The 25,151-nt window shown below is 34.5% G+C and overlaps 1 protein-coding gene across 5 annotated transcripts in view; it reads right to left on the bottom strand.

Annotated features, from left to right (window-relative positions):
* Nucleotides 1-4,112: 4,112 nt before the first annotated feature.
* WDR17 (WD repeat domain 17) overlaps nucleotides 4,113-25,151 on the bottom strand; it is a 55,058-nt gene continuing 34,019 nt past the window's right edge. For 4 of the 5 annotated variants that reach the window (XM_038134355.1, XM_038134354.1, XM_038134351.1 and 1 more), the window contains exons 11-30: nucleotides 24,853-24,939; nucleotides 23,980-24,144; nucleotides 22,892-23,094; nucleotides 22,586-22,735; nucleotides 22,361-22,491; nucleotides 20,412-20,537; nucleotides 18,083-18,238; nucleotides 17,736-17,800; nucleotides 17,220-17,352; nucleotides 15,940-16,031; nucleotides 14,726-14,825; nucleotides 13,487-13,626; nucleotides 11,051-11,071; nucleotides 9,980-10,091; nucleotides 9,129-9,270; nucleotides 8,938-9,040; nucleotides 8,004-8,105; nucleotides 6,873-6,968; nucleotides 6,522-6,705; nucleotides 4,113-4,860 (exon numbers count right to left, since the gene is read on the bottom strand). In XM_038134355.1, the coding sequence (XP_037990283.1) occupies nucleotides 4,741-4,860; nucleotides 6,522-6,705; nucleotides 6,873-6,968; nucleotides 8,004-8,105; nucleotides 8,938-9,040; nucleotides 9,129-9,270; nucleotides 9,980-10,091; nucleotides 11,051-11,071; nucleotides 13,487-13,626; nucleotides 14,726-14,825; nucleotides 15,940-16,031; nucleotides 17,220-17,352; nucleotides 17,736-17,800; nucleotides 18,083-18,238; nucleotides 20,412-20,537; nucleotides 22,361-22,491; nucleotides 22,586-22,735; nucleotides 22,892-23,094; nucleotides 23,980-24,144; nucleotides 24,853-24,939 (2,428 nt within the window). In that variant the 3' untranslated portion in view covers nucleotides 4,113-4,740. The remainder of the gene's footprint in view (nucleotides 4,861-6,521; nucleotides 6,706-6,872; nucleotides 6,969-8,003; nucleotides 8,106-8,937; nucleotides 9,041-9,128; nucleotides 9,271-9,979; nucleotides 10,092-11,050; nucleotides 11,072-13,486; nucleotides 13,627-14,725; nucleotides 14,826-15,939; nucleotides 16,032-17,219; nucleotides 17,353-17,735; nucleotides 17,801-18,082; nucleotides 18,239-20,411; nucleotides 20,538-22,360; nucleotides 22,492-22,585; nucleotides 22,736-22,891; nucleotides 23,095-23,979; nucleotides 24,145-24,852; nucleotides 24,940-25,151) is intronic. The other variant, XM_038134352.1, reaches the window with a different exon arrangement.

Genomic DNA, 25,151 nt, shown 5'->3' on the forward strand with positions numbered 1-25,151 from the left:
AGGTTTCTGAAGGCATACAGTGGAGATGTGGATACTGAATCTTCAAGCTCAAGTTCTGGAGGTGAATACAAGGTTTCAAAAATGTCAGTTTTCTGTATCAAGATGGATACAGCTTGTGAAAGGGCATTACTTCTCTTACTACCTGTTTTGTAAACATTTATTCAGCTCCAAAAATCCTATTGCAAATTCCCAGCATACTCCAGCAGGCATTTCTGTGAAAAGGTATTGTTCAGCTCTAGCCAGAATAGAATGGTGACACCCCCAAGAGACATTAGAAAACCCTGAGGCTTTGCTTATGCCCTTGAATTTTTGATGACTGTGATCTGAATAGATTAAAATGCAGCACTCCTCCTTTCCCTCTTCTCATTTGCTGTTCTATCTGAGAACAGATTATTTTCTCAGTGATACTCAGTTCCTGCAAACCAAAGCATGGGACACCTGAAAACTTGCCATTTGCCCTTGGTGATTCACCCTCTTCCATTCCTTTTCAGTGACTCCTTTCAGTATTTATGTTTCTACTGGAAAGATGATAAGTGAGGAACTAACTTTGGAGGAAGCTTTCGCAAAGAGGAATGCTTACTCAGTTGCTAAATAATATGCTCCTAATAAAAAATGTAGCTGTCTTGACACTGTTAAATAACCCTAATTTGCTTCTGTTCCCTGTAAAATCTCTATTTAGGGGGCTTTTCTGGAGTCCTTGTAAAGGAAAGTCAGATGGAGATATGAGGAGCTGCTTAGGAGTCCATCATATCCTGAGTCTACTGGGGTGAATGTAGTGGTTTTTATTTTCATCCAGAAAATAGCAATTTGTAGTTTTAGGTACAACACCATTACTGTGTATTACTCTGACAAACAAGCCAACTTTGAAGTGCCAAGCCAACCACAGCGCTGTTGAACTTCTCCACGTAGAATGAGCTCATTTAGAACCTCATCTTCAGGTGTACACATCGCTTTTCAAGTTTGATTCAGACAAAGTGGCAAAAAAAGCTCTCATGTTCTATATACCTATATCAGATTGGAGGAAGCATGGCTATTCTGCAAAACACCTATTTGGAACAAAAATAGATACAGTTAAAAGTTTTGCAGAGAGTCACACCAGACTCCAGGCCATCTCACTGCAAATAGGTGTGTTCATGCTCTTGGGGCATTTGCAATATCTATTCTCACCATTGTCCCTGATCCCTACCACCATCCAAAGAGCAAACAAGACCATCTTTGTAGTTTGCAGGTATTTGGTACTATTTTGATACTATTTTTTTTGGTGTAATTATACAGAATAGGAGACTAGTCAGAAGAAACTGGCATGTGGTAATACTATTACTTCAATCTCAGGCAAGAGGCACTTTTCAACATAAACTTCCATCTTTTGCTAACAGATAATTGTGTGAAAATTGAGTTTATTTTGGCAAGCTGAGCCGAGTTGGATGGGGCATTGCTTCTGTTACTATGTACAGGAACAAACAAAAGAGGGAATGGATGTGGTTGGCCTGGCAGGACTATGCACTGGGACAGGTCTCTGGCAGACCAGAGCATGCTACTGCCACATACCAAAAACACAGGGCAGTGAAATACCTGGTGTTAGTGCTCAGTAAAATCCCTTCCAGAAATGATCCCTTGTTTAGCCAGAAATGACAGATTTATTACTGTTCTTGTGCTGTCAGGGCCCTATTCAGTGTGGCTTTGATGGATTGAATTCTTAATATGAAATAAATGTTATGTATTAAAATATTAGGAAGCAGGATCTGAAGCCAACAGTGACCCAGGTTGGAGCACTGTTTAAGTGCCCTATTACAATAAAGCTCTTATTAAATGAACTGTTATACCTGTTAAAAAGTGTTCTAAGGCATTTTCAGGAAAAAAAAAAGGTAGTGAGATATGTCAATTCTGGAAAGAAATCCAACAGTGAAATCCTGTAGGCTTGCTGAAAGTATTCCAGAGACCCACAGGAGGTACTTCACTGGCAGGTGAGAAAGCACGTGGAGAACAAGGTTCTCCTTGTGCTTCTCCTGGGCCTATGCTGGGGCTGTGGGACTGCTTGGCTCTGGCCATGGCCAGTGCAGCATTACTGGCCCAGCCTGGTGGGAGCCCTGTGCAGGGTGCACCAGACAGGGCATCATTCCAGCCCACAGCATGGCTTTAAAGTGCCAAATCTCCTATCTCAGACTGCTGCTGCCAGTGGAGCTGTATCTGAAGCTTATAAAGACATTTAATAGTAATTGGAAAGCACTAGATGTGTAGCTTCATATGTTTTTTCATTTAAATGGAAATATGACTTTTACAGAGGAGTCAAACAGTCTTTTGAAGACAAAGTATTCTTTAATATTAAGGGGGAGATATCTGTATTTGACTTGCTGTACTAGACAATGAAGCTACATATTAGCAAACAATCTGAAATTATTTTTGAAATTGATGAACCAGTTGACAGTTGCAACCACAGCTGTAACAGCAGACACAATTACAACCTTTTCTGCATATACCCCTCACTCACCACTGTACAAACAACTTCAAGGAAAATGCAACCTCATGTTATGCACAATGACTGTTACCTGATGGATCCCCAATACAAAAAATACCCTTTGACTTAATTTTTGTACTTTAGTAAGGAATGAATTCTTAACCCTCACTCTGTAATTTAGAGGGAGTAGATTTGCCCGAGATTCCATATTAAGGCACAATTTATGTGCAACACATTGATGCAGTTATACTACATATTCAATATATTTTTAACTGTGAAAATTAATAAAAATCTTTATTATACAACTAAAGATTTTAAATATAGTAGAATGGCAGTTAATACTTCAGATCCCGATCCTCAGTCATGGGGCTGCATGTTCAGTTCTTATGTTTGCTCTCCACCTCTGTATCAAGAACTTTTACATACCAGGTTGTAAGATTTATGTGCTAAAAGACAGAAAGTCTTTCATTTGACAGAAGCAAGATCAGATACTGACTGATGGAAAATTCTTTCAAAAACTATGAATTTTAACATCTGAAACAGAATTCTTCTTCTGCAAGCTCCGTGGAGTAAACAAAGGAAAAACATTTTCAGAGAATACTTGCAGGAAGTAAAAGATTCAGTTCCAGCACCCAAGTATGTACAAAAATGGGGTTTTAGGATACAAAACAGCTGTGTAATGGTTCTGTATAATAACAGCTGTATAATGGTTCCCTGAACCCATTATATTCTTACACCAGAAAGCCTGTAATAATACTCTAGAACTTTGCCAGAGGGAAATTTTACCATTTTAAAGAGGGAGGAGAAAAAAACCTACCCAGGATTTTCTTTTATTTCTAATCTCCATCCCACCTTTCCAGCATGGTGGCATTGTTATTTCTATAGTTAAATAAGGGCAAGGCTTACCTCTAAATTGAGGCTTTTTTTGAAAGAATCTACTACATAGAGACCTGATATTATTTCCAGTTTTACAACAGTTGCTATAGAAATAAATCTGCCAATTTTTAATTGCAACCTCTTTATATTTAATGTAATTATCAGGAATTTAAATAAATTTCAAAATTTATTTTAAAGTAGCAGCAAAAAATGTAAGAACAGATAAAGTAGATTTCTGCTTATGTACCATCAATTAAGCTAATAAAAAGTATTGCAACCAAAGCATCTTTTCTAAAAGTGAGCAAGTCTGATTATAAGAATTATTAATAAGAATAATGAATATAATATTTGCCTTATAATTAAATTCCATACTATACACAGCTTTAAATATTTTTTAGTATTCTATTGCCATAACTCTTTTTCCATTTGAGAGCAGATGTAGTAAATAAAAATATAAATGCACAAGTGCTTACTTCTGGTCTGTCATATATGCATGTTAATAACTAATACAAAATGTAAAGAGAAAACAAGATTTTAAAATGTACATATTATAGTTAAATAACTTCAATAAATATTCTGCTTGTTCTATACAAAGCCTTTGTTAAAAAAACCAAGCAAATTTATAAAGAATTTTAGCCTCTGGTGAAAGTATAACGGAGAATGTTGCCAAATATGATCCTATTAGAAAATACAATTTTGTAATCTAGATAATCTAAATAAATAAATAAAAGATAATAAAGATAATAGATAAAAGATAATAAAAGATAATAAATAAAAGATAATCTAAACAAAACATAGATAATCTAAACAAAACATAAGTGACCTTCTATTTGTACTGCTATTAAAGCACAATAACAAGTGGATGAAAGAAACACCTACTCTTTAAATTTTACTTTTGCTATAGAACCCTGTGTGTAAAAATTAGTTCAAATTAAAAAGGGGGACAGTGTGAAACAGCCAAAATATTCCAGTCATTCTAAAAAAACTTTGGAGTTGTTGTCAATAAAGTCATTCTATGATTATATATTTGGAAGAGTGTTTATGGGTTTCACAGTTTATTATCAATATTTTGGTAATATGTAGATAGTTGCTTACTTTACAAAGCATCTATTCACACAGAGTTGACAAAAATAATTGTCTGATGACAATATTCTTACTAAAAAATGACATGGCTATATATGAAATTAGGACTTTTTCTTTGGATTATCAAGTAACTCTTTTCTTTGGATTCTCAAAAAACATTTGTATAGAAATCCTTTTGTTCTCATTTTAAAATTTTCGAAGTTCAAGTAATTGACTGTCAGGAGAAATCAACTACCACCTCTCTGTCCTTTGACAATCAAGGTTAAATCAGCATTAACTCCCAGAGTGTTATTTTAAGCACTATAAAGTACAGAGGAAACACCTCATCAAAATGGATTAAGTCGTATTCCTGTTCCTAATGGTGAAAAAGGATTCACTTTGGCCCACATCAAAGCATCATTCAGTGAAATAGTAGATTTTCCATCTTCGAGGAAGAACACAGGGCCCTGTAAAGCAAAAATATTTGGGAAGGGAGAGAAAAAGAAATTATACATGGATTGTGTAAAGGCGCCACAACAAAAAGCATATTTTATCTCAGAAGAACACAAAAGCCTTGTTTAGACCTATCCACTATGTTCATACAGAAATTTTTCCCCACTCAATTGAAACTCTGATAACAGCTACACATTATCAATTGAGGGCACTTATGTTCCCAAATCTGTCAACCCTACCTTTCATAATATTTAAATTTTTAGTTTGATGTGTTTTATTGTTATTGTATATATGCTTGTCAATTATTCCAGAGTTAAGTTTAGCTTGAATTAGAAACTGAGGTAACACGCATTTTTCTTCAGAATACTGAAGAATGAATATTATTTCTTCTGATTTGTACTTTTTTCCTACCCACAAAAATCCCCTTGATATAATGTCTCCATGAATTGTTTGAAAACAGAGTCTACATGCAGTCTACAGAATAATTTGACTATTCACTATGAAAAGGACAAAGTACTCATTCATGTGATAGAAAAAGATCTATTTGCTAATTTATTAATTTGACAAAATGTGCTCTCAAAGCTGCAGTTCAATTTCAGTGCTCTCTTAAAGAGTTATGCTCTCCAAACTTGCTATGTAAAACTTGTAAACCCATACAAGTAGGCTGCCCTGCTTTAGTATTAACTGATTTTGATTGTTGCGCTGATCTGCGTGCCCAAAGCCACGACTCCTAATGTATGGTAATCCAGAAATAAGGACCCTGTAGACGAGAAGCTGGTGACACCAGATTTGCTATTCTTGTTGAATGGACTATAACATTGGCAGCTTTACATGGCTGTTAGCAAATGTTGAGAGTACAGCCATAGACAGAGACCACTGATCTAATCTGGAAGTGTTGAGAGCAAGTTTTTTTAGATTGATGGTGAGCAGCTGAGAATTTTTTTACCTCAAAAATCCCACTAGCATTTTGTAAACTCTAATTTTTGTCAGAAAACTATCCATCCTTCTTAGTCCCTAAACCACCCCGTTACTCTTTGGGCTGACATCTTACACTGGACAGAGGAAACAGATATGGCATCACATGGAAAGTAAATTTGTACTGAGGCATTGTCTGGAGTCAAGAGTAGTGTTTTCAAGATCTTTCAGTTCTCTCCTCATTAAAATAACAAGATATGCTAAAGAGGTTTTACAAGGACTAATGTGTATTAATCATAAAACTCAATGTGAGTGATGAAGAAATATATTTGAATATTTAGTCCTCTAATGTCTGGATTTAATTAGTCATGAATTCCAAGTTTTATAGTAATCATTTTCCATAGTGATAAAAAGAAAAATCAGAAAAATATTCGTATGTGGTTGAAGACAAATAATTTCCTGGCTTTTATTCAAGCTGTGGTGAGGGATTAGCCAATAAGATACATGCACTTTAGACACAACATTTACCAAAGGAAATCTTTCACGTGTAAATTAAAAGGTTTTGGATTTAGGAAATGACAACTATTTGATTGGACAATTCTTTATACAGACTTTCTTATATGGCAGATGTCACTGCCTGTCATTTTAACTCTGCTCCATTTGCCAGCCAAATGGTGGGAGGGACGTTTGATTTATGGCAACCTCACAAGTAGTCAGTGCTATCAGCAAGAAAGAACACTTCAGCTCTCTGAAACCGTACCTGGATCTTTAGTCCTGTCAAACAAGAGGTATGAACATCTGAATGACTGGGAAGATTTGATCCAGTGACACAGTCTGGCCCAACCATTCCTTTCAGAGGCTCCCCCTGAATTCGCGAGACAAGAACTGAATACAGCGCTCTCTGCGATTCAGAGGGTGGGGTGCATGGCAACTCATCCGTAGGCCTAGGAACATAAAAGAAATTTAGTTTTCAACTTGGCTTCCTAATTTGTGTTAGAAGTTAAGACCTGCAAAGAAGTTACATTCAGACTTTACAAAGGGACTAAATTTACAACTAAACTGTTAAATACTACTAGTCTCACTCATGGTAATTTTATATTTTTCCACCTACTTGTTTGATTGTGTGCAAGCTCTCCATGCATCTAATTCCTCAGAAAGCTGTTCAATTTTCAAAGGTACAGATACTTCCCGTCTTTTTAAAAGCTGACTGAAAAAGAATGCAAGTAATTAAAATCCTAATTAATCCTAATAATGACTATTTTCTTAGAAGCAAAACATGATAGGCAGTAGTAAATTAAAACTATTTCTGATTGGATATGGAATAATTATGAAAATAAATGGATCCTTCACAATATACACTATATTAAACTTAAGTAATGCTCATACAAGTTATAGAAGTATAGCTTTGGATTTAAATTTTATTTTAATTATCCCTATTTACATCTTATTTAATTTGCTGTATTTTTTTAACTTGAGGCCACTCCATATTTCAAGGCTACATATGTTTTTATTTCTTAATATTGTCAACTTTACTAAAATTAAGGATCCATTTTGCCTGCATGTACCACATATGGTAAAAATGCAATTAGAGAATCATGGTTCAACACTTACACTGGGACAGCCTTGTTTCCTTTGCAAAAAGCAGTTTCAAAGCCCTTGCAGTGGATGCATTTTTTATTTATCAAAATGTAATAAATACAGGGGGCAGTTACTACCTGACCTAATTCCGCCATCTTTCATTTGTGTTGGTATATCTTAAAAATGTCCTACTTAAGCATGTAAGTCCACCTTAAGCAGATAAGTGTCCAGTTTAAGATGGGCCAGAAACTAAAAATCTGTGAGTCTTGAAAATATTGGGCAATCCAAGAACAAAACTTTGAGTGGTATTGTTCTGTGGTTCTTTCCATAATAAGTAATTGAAAGCCTCACAGCCAAAAGTATCACAAACTGAGTCTCAAAGACTGCTTGTCACTAGTCTAATAATATCCATATCAGAATAGCCCTTCTATAAAAACTATTTCATCTTGTTTTTAATTTAGGTTCAGAAAAGAAAAACCAAATCAACAACAAACAAATGCTCCTTTTCCCCAATCCTCTCACTAAGTTTCAGACATGAGGACAGCTAACAGGAAAGACATGTTTTCATTTTTTTTGGATATGATGTGAAGAAGTGGGCTCAATGTATGGCATATGTTGTAATAAGGACTGAGATTACTCAGAGTTAATGAAAACACAGTATTACCTTGTATACTCATATAGTGCAGGTACAATGCTGTTGTACTGTCTTCTGATAGCAAGTAAGGCACCAACGTAACCACACAAAATCAGCAACTCATTCCGAAACCTATAAATGAACAAGTATCAATCATGAAAACAACAAGCATTTGGAAAAACATTAAATACACTCATATTCATGCTATAATTTTAAAACCTAATTTATCCATCCACCTTTTGTAGAGAATATATGTTCACTGATTATGCTTACTTTCTCTGTCAAGGAATTGTTAAAACAGACTCCATCTGCTTCATATTGATTTCCATTATTAAAATTTAAATGGCATATACAACACAATTTTTTAGCACAATCAAACAGAGTTACACAAACAACATTACTCAGACCTTTGATTGTGATAGAACTCTAAATGTAAATAAAAGTGCCCCAAATATTAGTGTAGATTGCAGTTTCACCAAGTTTCCCCAACTTTTTTCTCCTTTTTGTTCTTCGCACATATACTTGTGCAGGCTACAACCATCATAAAGGTGAACTAGAGCTATCCAACTATTTTAGAGTTAATTCTGAGAGTGACAGCCCAACGTTCCTTAACACTTTGACATAAAAGCCCACATGATTTGTGATAACACTTCAGCAAACTGAAACTAGAGCTGATCAAAATGAAGCTTTTCACATAAGACCAATATTGATTCACAAACAGTAAATACTGCACAGAGAAAGAAGCAGTAATTTTTTTTTTTTTTTCTTACTAAATCTTCATAATTTGGGAGAGTCCACATTCTATTCTCCAGACTGGAAACAAGCATGCTTGCTGGAATTTTTTTTGTGTCCCTCTTCTGTTAAACAATAAAAAGGATACTAACAGCATGCGCCTATATATATCCAATCTGAAAGATTCCTTTAAGGAAAGTCCCACTTTTCTAAGTCAGGAAAATATACTCACTCACTACACTTAGGCAACATTAACTGTTCAGTCCGTATGTAACTTAAAAGATCAAGATATGGAAAGACTGAATCTAAAGTCCAATCTGAGCCACAAAGTTGTTCTGTTGAAAAATAAAAAGAAAAATATCTCATGAGGAAAGTTATACAGATGACTTTTGCTTTAAAATTGTTCTTCATCCAACTACCTACCTTTCACATACTGAATGCCAACAGGGAGAGCCTTTTCAGGTTCTGTGCTTAAGAGATAGTACTTTATTGTTTCAAATACATCCCCATCTGCCTGAATTGTCTCTGCCACTCGCATACATTCTTCCACATCAGGAAGATTACACTGGAAAAAAAACATTTTGCCAGAAAATTAGTGAAATTTTCAAACACTTCTCTAAGATGCAGAGAAATACTGGTGTTTGCACAGAACAATAAGAAAAAATTGTCTCTGAAGGAGTCATTGAAAGACATACCTGCATATAATGCGCATTAAGAAAGTCATCTAGACCAGAGCAACACTGGAAAAGGCTCTGTAACTTTAATTTAAGCAGTACCAGTTTTCATTGCTAATGTTTTTGGGAAGTTTTTATTACTGTTTAATAATGTGCAGTCTGAGTTGCACCCTAAGGGGGAGCAACCAAAGCAGACCCTTCGGCTGCTGAAGAGGAAAGAGGACATTTATGGACATTACAGGCATAAAATATAAACCAATTCAGACTACAGAAAGCTGATCTGCCAAAACATGATTAGGCTGCACATCTAGTAGGTTATAAATCGTACTGACAGGTAATTCTGAAGATGATAAGCTACTTCAGAAAGTAACATGTGTCAGGGAAAGAGTGCACTAAAGGATAGAAATGAAGAACTAAATTTTTTGTATGATACTGAAAATAAAGTCAACAAAGACTAATAGAGGAGAAAAGAATATATTACATATAAGATAGTAAAGACAAATTCATCCTATGGTTTTATATGGCCTTATGTTTTTTGAAATTAGTAAATAAATCAATACAAAACCTTATTAGATTCAGGTAAATTCTTTTACATTGTACCTTTTCATGCAGGTCATTTATTTCTGCTGTGCATCCAGGATAAAAAGCACATAGTTTTACTAACTGCAGTTTATTATCAGGAATCATCATAAGAAGATCAACTGCTAAATCCCTGCACAAACAAAAGATGACATATAGTTACTCCTGATGGTTTGTAATAGAAGGAAGCCATTTTCTCGTTTACATTCCTTATAAAATAAGAGTTTACTGAAAAATACTATTTCCAGAGAAGTGCAGAAGCAAGCTCAGTATCTAAGACTATTTTTGTTCAATAAATGAGGCCTAATTATTCATCTTATTGGGAAAGTCATTCATTAATTTTCTGTTGCTTTAGTTGGTTGAATTAAACAGCTGTGCAATTCTTAAGCCTCAGAACCATCTCAAAGTGAAATGGAAGAATATGTCAGCAGGGATAGGAAACAAGAGTAGGAACCCTCCAATTTGAGAGAAGAAAAGATGATAATGTGGTTCTGTGTCATGAAACCATCCTCAAAATTCCAGGCTTCTAAAGCTTCATGACATCAACACAGGACATCTCTCCGTCATCCAGAATGGCTTGATGCTCATGTGACATAGAAATAGAGAGATTATATGGGAAAAAATATGATACCTATTTTCATCCTTCTCAAAGTAAATCTGTTTTAGCAAACTGACATTTCTTACATTTTCCTAAACTTTTCACCATTTGTTATCCAATCCTGCACACAACAAACAGATGAAGGGAACATATACTATTAGGAAATTATTTGGAAATTGTTCTATCTAAGTTTTAATAACTGGTTAATCTGTGACTCTTCTATTCAAGCAGGCATCATTTCTCCTGTGAACCTCAAGATTGACTTGCCCCTGTGTAAGGAAAAAATCCTACTGATTGCCTCTGGATTTTCAGAATGTGGCCCTTAGCTTAAGAATGTTCAAGAAAGCTATTATCCAATATTTGCAACTGTGTTCTATCTCACTTTCAAGTATTAATTGCAATTAAAACTTAGGACACTTAGAGAAATTTGAAAAGCTTGTGACTTAATTAAGGGAAAAAAAACAAGCTTAAACTTTCTCCAAAAAGCAAAATACCTGTATCCAAGTGATGGGAAGCTAAAAGGAAGACATTGAGACAGTATTGAACAAAATTTTGTATTAATTTACAGAGAAACTATCTGATAGAAAATAATTAAACTACAGCAGCAAATCTATGGGTCAGGGCAACTGACTTCAACAGCAACAACAAAAAAATAGCTTTCTATTTTATGCCTATTGACAACATAAAGCAACCATGCCAAAAGGATTTAGAAAATCTGTTATATTATTACTGTGCAACAGCCACTTTTCCAAGTTACAAAAGCATTCTTTGAGAATCTAGGATATTTCACAAGTTCTTAAGCTATTTTTAAGATCGCTTACTCATATGTACTAATCTTCATAAGCAATTTAAATATTTTTAAGTGATTAGAAATTGTCTTGTCAAAAAACTGAAATCCAATATTCATTTGAAAAAAAGTAATTCAAAGAAGATAATGGCCTACAAATTGGGCTACCTGGAATGATTTTTAAGAACCTGGAGATTCTGAGGAGCTGGAATTTTTAAGAATCAAACTGAAAACACTGTTTGGTATAAAGATCAAAATTAGGTGGCTGAGTTTACATATGCAGAATTCAGTATCTCAGGTAAATTATGACTAGCTTTTTGAATAGTAGAAAGTTGCTTTTGACAGTACTTAGGTGTTAAATACAAATAAAAATGTGTCCTTAAACATTCACACATTTTCTCAAGGCTCTAGATTTGGGAAAGTGCATGAACGTTTAGTTTTAAAATTTTTTTTGGCTTAATTTTATATTTCAGAGCATTTCTAAAAACAACAAACCAAAACCCAAGAAACATTCCACCAGTGACTGATTTCTTTATTAACTCCTCAGGATCCTTCTGGTATTCCTTTTTCTGTCTACAATTAAGTGCTTCACTATAGTGAAATCTTTCCAACTGATGGATATCTCTAAGCATAAGAACCAGTAAATTTAAAAAGGGAGCCCTTCAAATATCAGAGAGCCTTGAACTCCACCTTCCCTATACATGATCTTATGAGTGCAGTTAACCAAGGGGATTATGATGCGTGAAAATCTCTTTACTACAAAACAAAGAGATTCATGAATCTCTGATCTTGTCTGACAGAATATAAAAAATACGCTGCAATGGCTGAAAATCAGAATCCAGGATTGCAAGGTGTTCAGTACAGCGTGTGAAAGCCATTGAAAAATCCAGATGTATACTTGGGCAATATGCAGTACATCACTTTAAAATCTTATATCCTACAGAGTTTATCACCATGTAGACTTCAGTGTACACATGCTGTAAGTTTACAGAACCTTTATGGACATAAACATAGATGCCGTACCATTATTAGCAGTAATTACGGCCCTGAGATCAGAACAAGATTTTGTTATGGAACTGGAAAAAATAGACACTGTTTTTTTTTTAACTCCACATCCAGTGCTTCCTATCAGAGGCTACATGAAAATCACCCTTAACAATGAAAGAGCTTCAGACTCCTTAAAAGCTGCAGATGAAGTTGCCAAAACAACCCTATTAAGGCTGGTGCAATGCAGACATGCTAAATCACTGCAAAATGAAAGCACCAAGTCACCCGTTTCTTATTTTATCTTTTTCTACAATGCTTCATTGTTTATTGAAAGCTAAGTGTTCTGTAGAGAGGAGTTCCACTATGTTTCTCTCAGACTACCTCTAAATACATTAGCAAATACTAACTGTAGAAGAAAAACTGATCCTTGACTGTTTAAGTACACATTTTTTGTGAAATGTTAATTACAAACTAGTTATACAGCTGCCAAATGCACCTTAGAAAGGTTTTCTGCTATTTCATTGTTAGATAAAAAACAAGAAGAACAAATATTTTTTCAAAGTAAAACCACTATGATGAGGAAAAAAAAATTACCACAGAAGGCTTCCCCTATATGCAAAAGAGAAGTTACTTCTGCAGAAGTAAATAGTAATTCTGTTTCATCCTTATATCTTTGCAGAGTCTTGTGTTCCTAATACCAATAGAAGATAATTCCTCAGAGTGATAGTTTTACATTTTTTCAATCAAGTACTTAAAAATCACTTCACATATCCTACTTGAGCTGTTCCTTTTGACTTTTTAACTCAATTCCAGCCTTACTTTTTTTGAAGCAATTCTTTTTACTCAGTACAAACTAGGACTTCATAAGCTACCTATTGCCCAAGTAGCTAGGGTGTTTTTTTCAATGGGTTTCATGCTCTGACAATGACTCCTCTCTCATTTACAATGCATACAAAATATATTTTGAGATTAAAGCAGAACATTTGCATGCCCTGTACTTCAAAGTTCTCATATAGCAATTCTTATTCAAGCAGCAATTTTTATTCTCCCTTCCCATGGTGCTTTGATCTCTACAAAAGTTTCACAATGACACACCTTGATCGCTTTATCAGGGAAAAAATTTTTAAAAATCTTCTTTGGGTTAAGAAATTCTTACCATGTTGTTACTGCCATACATTTTCTTGCTAGTAATTCTAGGGCATAATGTGTTGCTTGTGCTGCACTTTCTCCCAAGACAGTACCCACACTGATTGCCAGCTCCAGTTCATTTCCACGAATCAGGTTTGCCATCGCAAGCTTGCTCAATGAAAAAATTACATCATTAAGGGACAGAAGCAGTTTTGGGCATTCATCATGTTGAGCATATGACATTCACTTATAACACTTTTTACAGAAGGACAAAATATGCAATAGTCAAACTCAATTTTATATATTTGGGTCTCTTGAATGAGTAAATAATTGTGCACCATGTGTTAATGTGCTTTTAAACAACCAAATAGATTTCCTTTAGCAGAATCTTCCTCTATTCAACTGAAGAGATCACATAAATACAATACCTAAAATGCATGCTAGGAATTCCATCTAATCTTAAAGACACTGGCATTTAGAGTGCATATTTCCCCCTCTCTTTCAATGAAAGGAGGCTCAAAAACCCCAGAAAACAGGAAGGATTGTCCTGTTCTTACTCTCTCTGAGCATAGTTACTGATAGGCATAGCAGAATGTCAGACCCTGCAAGACTACATAACAACTTCAAATATAGCTATATAGTAATATAGGAATTAACTGATTCTCAGTTTGTCTCAGAATAGCTCATTGGGATGTAATTATATTTATTTGGGGGGATAGAGGAGGACAAACATGTTAAGCCAGCAACAAAATCCAGATAAAATGAGGAAAATAAACAATTTGTAAAACTGCAAGCAAATAAAGAACATAATAAAATGTTTCCTACATGTCCGTTCTATTTTTGTACTGAGGGGTGGGGTTTTCTTTTCCTATTTACTTCTTCATTTAGACTGGAAATTCTTCAAGGTGGATGACTGCATCTTCTTTAGCACAATAACTTACAGTTCTGAATGGGTATTTTGGGTCACCATAAACAGTGACACTTAGATGTATATATCTAAGGTACTTAAGTATCTTATATTGTCTAATATAACAACATATTGTAAATAAAATTCAGCAGCAACACGCTACCTTCAGTGCATGAGAGAAACCTTGAATTTAATAGAATCAAGGGAGTTCTGCTATTAACTTTAATACTATACCTAACTTTATAAAAAAATCAAATGCCAAATACAATTTTAAAATATGATACAAAAATTTTAAAACGTGTAGAGATGTAGAAAGGAAGCAAATGTTGGCTTTTTCATCATTAAAGAAAAATAAATTACCTCTATATTTTCAACAGCCAGATGACAACATGCTGCAAGCACTGCACGACCATCCTGGAAATACCAATCTGCCAGTTCTTTACTGACCTTCTGCAGGAGACTGCGAGAACAAAAAATTAATTATGCAATATCACTTCAAGGTTGGAGTACATTAGGTCTTAATTTATGTAAAATTCACCACATTTGCTTCTGTACCCTAAAAGTTGCTACATTTGGCTCACAGATAACGACTCTGGTAGCTTGAAAAATGCAATCTGTTTGAGCTTCATCCACTACTTATGTTGGTGCATACTGAGGTGGGTCAGTTTCCCAACACTTACATCAGTAGGAAATGTCTCTTCAGATTGACAGAAGGAAAATTAAATACTTGGATATCCAATCTGTACCTGTAAACTCTTCACTAGTACTTCTCTAATTGCTCAAAAACTGCTCATGTAAATGAAGTAACTACACAGCCTCCAAGCTGTTTTTGTTATTACAACTATAACTTGATAATGTAATTCAAGTTTTTGAGCAAGGAGAGCTGCATATTTGGGGTTTTTTTAATGGGCATGGACAATGAGAATCATAAAATGGCTTGTGTTGGAAGGGACCTTAAAGATTATTCTGTTCCAAGCCCCCTGCCGTGGAAGGGATGCCTTCCCCTAGACTGGGTTACTCAGAGCCCCATCCAACCTGACCTTGAACACTTCCAGAGATGGAGCAGCCACAGCTTCTCTGGGCAGCCTGTTGCAGTACCTCACTGTAAAGTATTTTTCCTAATATATAATCTAAACCTACTCTCTCAGTTTGATTTTTATTTTACATTATCAGAACCTTCACTTATGACAAAGAGCAAAGCTTCAGGAGGAGATTATGTGTAATAACAGAGGATCACAGATACTCGTTAATGCTAAATCTTACTCACCAAAAGTTCTTGGTTAGTATGCTATATATTTTAGTGCACAGGAATGCATCTTACATATTGAGCAAGAAAAAAGGACATTTATAATTATAATGCACACATATGAAAAATCCATTTTGTGCCAGGAGGCACAATAGGGAAATTAGTGTAGTAGAGTTACTAACTACCTGATGCTAAGTACTAGAAGATGCAATATTTTGTTGAACACTACATTGCTCATGCCAAATGAAACCACTATGCTTTATCACCCTTAATGACTTTACACTCTGCAGTAAAATGAGGTTTACAGTTCTAAACTAGAACAACTTACTCATTATAATCATCTGTATTGTTTCCACCAGAATTTGAAGTTCCACTTGTTGTGGAGAGTGGTAACATCTGTATATTTCCTTCACAAGCTGCCTGGAAGTGAATAAAATATAGATTAATTAATGCAGAATTTAAACTGAAGATGAAATTAAATATTTCTAAAAAAACTTTCTAAAGCCCAGTTACAACAAAGAAAATGTTTGAATGTTTAAACTAATGAACTTATTCATAGCTAAATCTTAGCCTAGTTTTATCTAGCCATACAAGAATTCTACTGAAGCAAGAGACTTCTTCCTTCCTATGCATTTGTGCAGGATTCTTCAGCATTTGGATATAATGGATGGTGAAGGCTACAACCTTGATTTTTATACCCCAAGGAGCAAGCAGCTCTGAGGGAAGGATGAAGTCCATAGATACTTCTCAGCAGGTATACCAGCAAATCTGGAAAGATTATATAGTGGCTTAAGGTGAACTTTTCTTTGTATCTGATAATAATTTATTTCTAACATTAAATACAAAGAGATGAGCGTGGGTTAAAATGAAATCAGTTGACAAAGTGGTGGTTGGTAAAGGGTTGGACTAAGTGATCTCACAGATCTTTTCTAATCTAATTGATTCTGTGATTTTTTAAAAATTATTTCACATGCTTTAATATGTAGCTAGGATAACAACCTTAAACCTCAGGGCTCAGTTACAAGGGAAGGTAAATCCTGGCATTTAGTTGCTCATTATTATCTTATTTAACCTTTGAGACAAAGACTATTCTATGAATTGTAGTAGCTCTGCAATACCTCTCTTATATGAAAAAATTAAGATCTTTCTGGAGCTTAACTTGCTTTAAAGTTCAAACACAATAGTTTGAACTATAGTTCAAAACAATCTAAATATGTGTCTAAGTTACATTCTGTAGATTATTCAGGTATTTAACTAAAACATACAGATGATTTCTCAGTAGAAATTCAAGAAAAATCAAATCCTACATGAATTTGATGTTAAGGCAATACCAGCTGTTGAAAATCAGGTTCCATTTCAATTGAAATGGAACACATCAGTTTTCATTAAGATCATTTGGTTGCAGTTGAGAAGAATCAGGCTTTAAATCTGTAAACATGAGGTACCTCCTTCTTATGATTTCTGTATAAAAACTGCTCAATACCACATGGAAGTAAAGACTAGGGCATCATTATTCAGCTATTTTGCCTTTTAAATATGAATGTTATATTCTGACTTACAAGCTAAGAGCTAAATACATCTCCCACATTAGTATATATGTAGTAATACCTGTGCAACAAGTAGAGCCTCTTTAAGCTGACCTCTTGAAGTAAAGAAAGAAACCAGTTTCTTCACATCTCCAATAGCTATACAGTATGGGATGACATCATCATTTTCTTCCTGAATTAACTGATCAGCTCTCCTAATTAAGCAAATGAATAAATAAAGAAGAAAGAACCATATATATGAACAATCACCAAGCTTAACTACATGGTGTAGGTATTAGATGAAGCCAAATAAAGTTCATTGAAACCCATCTGCCTTTCCAGACTTACAAACTGTGAATACTGCACCTAAAGAGTATATAAAGTTGCAATTTATTTTCAACCCTTAGATTCTTGTACACAAAGTTATTGTTGAAATCCTCCACAGTTCCATCCCAAAGCTTACTGAACAAAAAGTAACATCACTAGAATGCTGTAACAAAAGACAAGTATATCTGGTAATAGTATCCATCCTTCCTACTTGTCTGTGTCCTTTTATGAACTGAAGCTACAATTTGCCATCTCATTTTAATTAACTTACCTTTGCATTAACTTCCGCCAATATTTCATTGATACACCAGGTGCAACTGAGAGAGCTTTGTCCCACTAGAAGAAAGCAGTAATACATCTAATGTGATCATTTCCATTTGAGAAGCAGCCATATTTTCAACTAGTGTAACTTTTCTTCCATTAAAAATATATTTGCTAAGAGTTAAATAAGGAATGAGTTATGCTTTACACTGCATATGTTAAAAATAAGTGGAACAAGATTACTTTTACTTTTTTGGGGACTTGTGACCCATTCACTGCCTCCCCATCTTTGCTAGGGTAGCTGGTTTTCAGAAACCTTTACTTTTTTTTTTATTCAATAGTGTTCTAATATTTTACCTCTCCGAGTTCTACCATTAGTTCACAATATCGCTGAATTTGTCCCAGTCTTAAATGTATTTCTGCAGCTTCTTTGAGTCTCTCCTCTTTGCTTGGTGCACCAATACCACCTCCAAATTTAGACATCTTTACTGTTGTCAGTTCTTGTGCCTTGGACTGAGGGGGGAAAAAAAAAGATTAAGAAGTCTTTTGTGATGAAAAAAAATTTCCTTAAGAATGAACTATTGCTAAATATTACAGCAGAATATAAAGGGTATAATTTAAGAAAAAAATTCTTTAGCAAAAAGGCTAATTGAAAGAGATTTCAATGAGATTACAGTGAACTATATTTATGTTGTTAAAGTAAATTTGTTAGTGTTTTATTGTACATATACATTTTCATTTATTATCTTCCTATAATAGCTTAATTTTATGATTCTCATACATAATAGTAATTCATCCAGATGTCCCTTATAAAAATCTTGATGTTTTGAAATTAAAAAAAAAAAATTGCGAACATAAACCACACAGAGCTGAAAATTGTACATATTACCATTATAATGATGTCCACACAAAGAAATAACTGGTAGACAACAAGCTCTGTGATCTGATTTGTCATGCCCCATTAACCTTATAGCCAATAAATTATTTATATTCCCAAATTCTGCAATTTTTATATTAGTTGGGGAGATAAGACTAAATTTCTTCATCTGGCAGAGTCTGAGAAACAAGCTACAACAGAATTATATGTACAGGAAAAAAAAAAACAACAAAGGGAGATTCCCATTTCAAGAATTCTCAGTTGAATTCTATCATCAGTGCACATTTGGCTATTCATGACTTTGCAGAACAATGTATGGAAGATGGAGAACAAATTTTGAACATTCTTCACCAAAGTAAACTGTTGTGTAGACCAATGGCAGCTCCCAAGAATCTGTTTTTTGGTTTTGTTTTTTTTTAAACATGCTACATTAATTTTTTTCCTTAGCACCTCTATATTTTTTATTATTTTCATGCTAAAAAGTCTCCAATGCATCCTCTCTGTTTACTAAAAACAGAAAAAACAGAGTTGCTGTACATCCTTACTTCATGCTAAAATGTATAGGTGCTGCAGTGCCATTATTTAGTTTCCTAAGGAAAAGAGAATATTAGCAGTCCTTAACAAGCAGTCAGCATTACCCAACCCCATACTTTCTCTAAAGCTTTCAAACAAGATTCTGAGTCAGCAAGAAGGGGAAAAATGCTTTTAATTTATGTGAACACTTAATCCAGGTCCACAGAATGACCATCAATTACTGTAGTTACTCTAGGTCACTGAAGTTATAGGTGCATGAAATCATTTTGCAGGGGTAAACAGACTGCTAGCACTGTACAAGTCAAGATTTAATGTCTACTCAGGCTAAATGGCTGAGAAAACTGGTTTTTTGGACACATGAACACACAGAGTTTCATAGGATTAGCAGAGCAGCTACTACTATTACAGTTAACAACACTAATAAACTTTAATCACTTGAGAGTCAAAAGGAACATAGGACACTCTAAAAAATCCTGTGTTTTTACAAAAGAGACTGCATGTAACAGCAAACAACAGGTGATACCTGGCAAGTATTAGCCCTGGCCTGGCAGGTGCATTCCCTGATCCATACAAGTAGATCATCTTTCCTCTATTTACAATCCAGTCATTAGAGTATGGGATTCTTTAGTACTCCTAAGAACTTCCTGACAGAATGATGAATCTTCATACTCTACACAAACTGTGTATCTGGTTGCATATTCATAAATGCAGCTACTAATAAATTTATGGCCTAGTACTTGAATTTTCTTTTCTCATCCAAGTCACTCTTAAGCTGTGTATCTGTGTTAAGGACAGGTTCTTGTCATTCCTTCTTCCAGAGAGCTACAGAACATATTTCTGCTGACTGTCCCCCATTTTTAGACATTAATTCCTCTGTCTGTGCATCTGAACATAGCTACACACTTCATGTTTACACAAACAAATAATTTGACTTTACTGAACATAAAAGTACAGTGTATATAATAGGCAAGACAAATCACTTCATAGCTGAAACTGTAGTGATGATTGTTTGCAATTGATTTTAATTGTTTTGAAAAATGCTTTTCTAGTTAGTAACTGTAACCTAGCATTTTAACACTGAGTATGCATGAAGTCACACAGACGCAGCTAGATACTATTGTAACAGACTAGTATTGCAGTGAAGAATTGGTATTACACAAATATCTTCGGATATGATGTTGTCACCTTTTTGTAAAGCATTGAATGTTATTTTTAAATAGTGAAATACTACATGGACTAACAACCATTTTCACATACTGTTTGTGCTTCACTTACCAGTCTGAATCTAATGAGGTGTTTTATATGCATAATTCCTTTGCAGTAGTTTTGTGGAAGCAAACTGTCATCCTGTCCCTTTATTACAGCAACCAAATCCCATAAATTTTTGCTGCCTCCTGGAGGCTAAAATTGTTAGGGAAGAAGAGTTTTATTACAGTTATGTTCAAGAGAGAAACTTGAACTTATAAAGATATTGGAAAACATTTGTCAGTCAACTCCAAGAAATACAATTGCAGACAATTTCAATATTAGAACCTTTATTATGAAAACATGAGGTAGGTCAAGAGACTACAAGTCCTTCAGTCTTCTTGAAGGCTGTAAAGATACAGTGAGATCCATGAACCTATTTGGTTATGTGCAGACATAGCTGAGGGCTTGCCATTAGTTTTCCCTTTTGCTCCCAAATAAATGCAAGCTATCTTGTGTCTGCTGCTGGTGCAAGCCAACAGTCAGCTGCTGCCATGCAGGAGCTGACCCAGGGCTTGTTTACTGCTTTCTGTAAAACAAAGGCATGGGCCAGGTAGAAAAGAGCTTCAAGGCTTGACTGCCACAACCTGCTTTACTATCTTAATATTAAATCCTAAAATAGACACATATAGTATAATGGTATATGCACAAAATATTTTTTTTAAAGTAAATTTTAAGCATTTCCACTGGTCTAGCCTTTGAATCAATCCTTCTGTAGAAACAGGACCACAGTTTAACACTGAATGAGGTCTGGAAGAGAGTGCGTATTCAAAAGCTTAAAAAAAAATATTAAACCTTTGACGTAAAGAAGCTTTTCTAAGAATAAAAGGATCACAAGTTTAGAAGTCCAATTATTTCTGAGCTGGTAAAAAGCATAAAATCCTACTATAGAATCCACTCCCCACCACCCCCCCAAAATAATAAAAAAAAAAAATTAAAAAAATAAAAAAGACTACTCTCTCTTTTTTTCTGCCCACTAAAACTCTTATTAGACTCCTCATAGTTTAGCACAATACCTCATTTTCTGGACTCAAAAAGCACTGCCCATACCTGATCAAAAAAGATTTTGTTCTCAGAAAATTCTAGTATTCTTAAAACAGTTTTACTGTCAAATCAACAAGGGAAAATAAAATTTATAACTTCTGTAAAATTAGGCATTCCATAAATATATTTTTAACGAAAGAGAAAATGTCAAAGTTTGAAATTGAAAAAGATTGTTTCATCATTTCTCAATTATACACTTCAATTTAGCTAGAACTCAAACCAAATATTTTGGATGAACTAGGTCTTTTAGATCAATGTTTTGATTTAAATTACAACAGTATTGGACACAAGTTTCAGTAGTAGTAGAACCTGTAGTTCAAAGTAATTTTGTCCTTGTACCTCAAGTGCAGCTCCTATTCAGGTAAGAACTCACAGGAGCCCATATTTTTTAACTCATTTGCACTGAGAGCCTGCAGCAATTTATAGAAAATATTACTGTGCAATGGAGAAAAGGCAGTAGATGGATACTGAGGCACAGGTCATCTGGATCTACAGTTCCTAAAACATAAAGAGCAGTTTGGACACAGACACTGGAGCAGTTCAAAACAGTAATGAGGGTGTTCTTTTAAAAACTCTAATGCAGTTTGATTAAACACATAATTTCATTTTCTTCAATAGCAAATTGCTGTCAAATTAACCTTTCCTATAAAAAACTATATTATTTCACTAATTTACCTTTGCAAAAAGCTGGTTTGTTTTTTTGCAAAGCTAAATTAGTGAAATTTGTTTTTCACAACTGACAAACAATTAAATCATGGATATTTTTATATGCCGACCTGTTAAGAAATGAACTTATTTCTGCCTATTTTCTAAGCTCCCTTCAAGAAAGAGAGAAAAAAATGGTAGAGAAAAAAAGAAATCTCAATTTTGGAGATTGACTTCAGAAAAGAAAATTATGCACATTGACAAAATCCCTAAGTTTGCAGAATACTTACTGAAAAAAATTCTGAAAACCACCTGAGTTTTTTTCCTCGAGGACTTCCTGATAATTTTTCCAATTCTTGTTTAATATCCCTGGAAACTTTACCACAGAGCAATGGAGGAGCTCCAGACTCCACAGCGCGATCTAACACACACAAAGATTTATATATGAAATTAAAATAAAAAACAACCAAAGGAGTAGGAATATTAACATAAAGAAAATTAAAACCATGGCTTACCTGTACTGCCAATAATATCATCCCAACATCTGTCTGTTACGACATTTATTTGTAGAGGGTTTATAAGAGGTGTCAATGACCAGAGTCTCACAGTGGAATCACGAGAGCAAGATGCCATAGTAAATGGACGACTAGGATGACACGTTAATCCTAGCAGAGGGGATATTTTAAAATGCAGTCAAATAAGTTTACCTAATAACCTGTTTGATTAAATTACTTTAAAATTTCAAACCCTATTATTGAATTTCAAACCCCTATTGAAATGCATTTCAATACAGAAATTTAAAAAAATTTAAAATATATTACCATATACATCTGCACCATGATCATAAACTGTGTCCAAACATGTTCCATCTCTTGTGTCCCAGACTCGAATTGTATAGTCCCAACTGCCAGATATTAGAAGGTAAGGAATTTCAGGATTCCACATCAATCCCCGTACTGGAGCTGTATGTCCACTAAGAACATTGATACAAGCATCTTGTGTATAATCCCATATCCGAACGGTACTGAAACAGGATAAAAGAGGACAATCTACATCAGATCACCTATTGAAATATAATTATGTCTCTACTTCAGCAATATTTTAAGTTTCAAATTTATCAGAATATTTATTTGCATCACAACAGGGCTCAAAGAGTTGTAGTGAAAGGGGCTAAATCTGGCTGGCAACTGGTCAGCAGCAATGCTCCTAAGGGTTCAGCTCTAGGGCCAGTCCTGTTCAATGTATTTTATTGTCAAGAAGGTTGCTATCAAGTTGTCATCTGTCATGAATCACTACACTATGAACTAATAGATTTTGCTTAAAGTATAAACTTCTAATGAATGATAATGGGAAAGCAATAGAAGCCAATACTCCAAACTTTACAAAATATCCTTTACAAAAATATCTTGTATATTCTACAGGGAAGTGGCTTAGATTCATAGAAAAATGCTTCCTTCTGCTTACCATGAACTGATGTGCTCCCCTCAAAAACAATGGCATCAAATCAAAAAAACAGAAGTATCCAATACTCATTAAAATTCTCTGCAGATTCTACTTAAGTATGCTTTTGAAAAATACCAAGAGCAGGTCTGGCACCTGTTTATTCAGACGTTATGTAAACATGTAGAATCCACCTGGTGCTATTCCTTGCAGTAACAGTATCAGGCACTGACCCTAATTTTGGGAAAGCATATGGAAACTTGCACTACTGCAGCAGTTGTGACTATTTTAGATAAAGATCCTGCTGTCCAAATACTACATAAAGCTAAGAGCAGAGCTAAAACCTGGATCTGGACAAGACAGAGATTTAGATTATTAAGTACTGACAATACCATTACAATTAAAGATGTAAGTTTCTCCAATAGTCGTACTTGAGGTTTAAGTTTTCTAATAGTTCAGAAATACTCACCCATCATCAGAGCCACTGCAGAGGATTCCTTCTCTGAGAGGAGACCACCGAACATGAAATACCTTTGCAGTATGCCCAGCAAAAACTTTCAGTGGTTGATCAGAGCTGGTTGCCAAGTAGTAAACGCGAACATTTTTATCCTCACAACCAGTAGCTATCATATCTCTGCGAAATAAGAACAGCAAAATCCTTGGTCACAGAGATGATGAATGCTTTTTTAAATTAAAAAATATGATGTGCAATCTGCATTTTTTTAATAGCAATTTTTTGCTTCTCCTTCATCTCTTCAGGATGTAGCTATCGATAAGCCAATTAAAAAAACTAAATCATAAAAAATCTGATAAAGATCATTTAGTTGCAATGAGGAATATATTTGCATTCGTCTGACTATGCACCCAATACGCAACTATTATTAAATTGAATTAATATAATTTTTTTTACAAAAAACTCTCATGTCATTATAAGGAATTATCTACAAAATTTATGTATAATCACAATGTACTTAGTTGTCTGCTACATTTTCACCTTAGCAGTCATTACAAGGACAACAGTCTACACCCCTCTTTCCTGGTATTGAATGTCTTTTTTTTCTCTCTATTATATATTCAGCTTGATAATTTTTTTTCTCTCATCAATATGAAGTGATCCTCCTTTGAAAGATAAGAAAGTTCATGGTGATCAATGAAATACTACAGGGAAGAGAGAGCTGCTATAGGTATACAGATATATATATACCTGTTCTACTTTGGAACAGATAATTTCAGTGTTTTACTATCACAGTGAATATCATATTCTAGATAAATTTGTGTTACTTTACTGGTAATCCATTTAAATAGTAAATATTGTCAATTCTTCAGGTTAATTTTTACTTACTTGTTGTTTTGGCTCCAATCACAGCCAAACACTGCAGCTGGATGTTTGTACTTGTGAAGAACATTGCCATCGATGGTTCGAATAATACTGAAATCAATTACAATGTGATAAAATTAAGGAAAAATACATTCTGAGTAGGCTATCCAAAATTAAGTTTTATTCTGTGCAAATAAACCAGAGCAAAAAGATGTACACAAAGAATCGGAGAAACAGCCACAAACAAATCAGCCCCTCAGTCGCAACATTTAACTGGATGTTGATTGTACAACATCTAACTTGACTTCAGTTATCTATGTTTA

This window comes from Motacilla alba, chromosome 4, assembly GCF_015832195.1.
Source record: "Motacilla alba alba isolate MOTALB_02 chromosome 4, Motacilla_alba_V1.0_pri, whole genome shotgun sequence".
Lineage (NCBI taxonomy): Eukaryota > Metazoa > Chordata > Aves > Passeriformes > Motacillidae > Motacilla > Motacilla alba.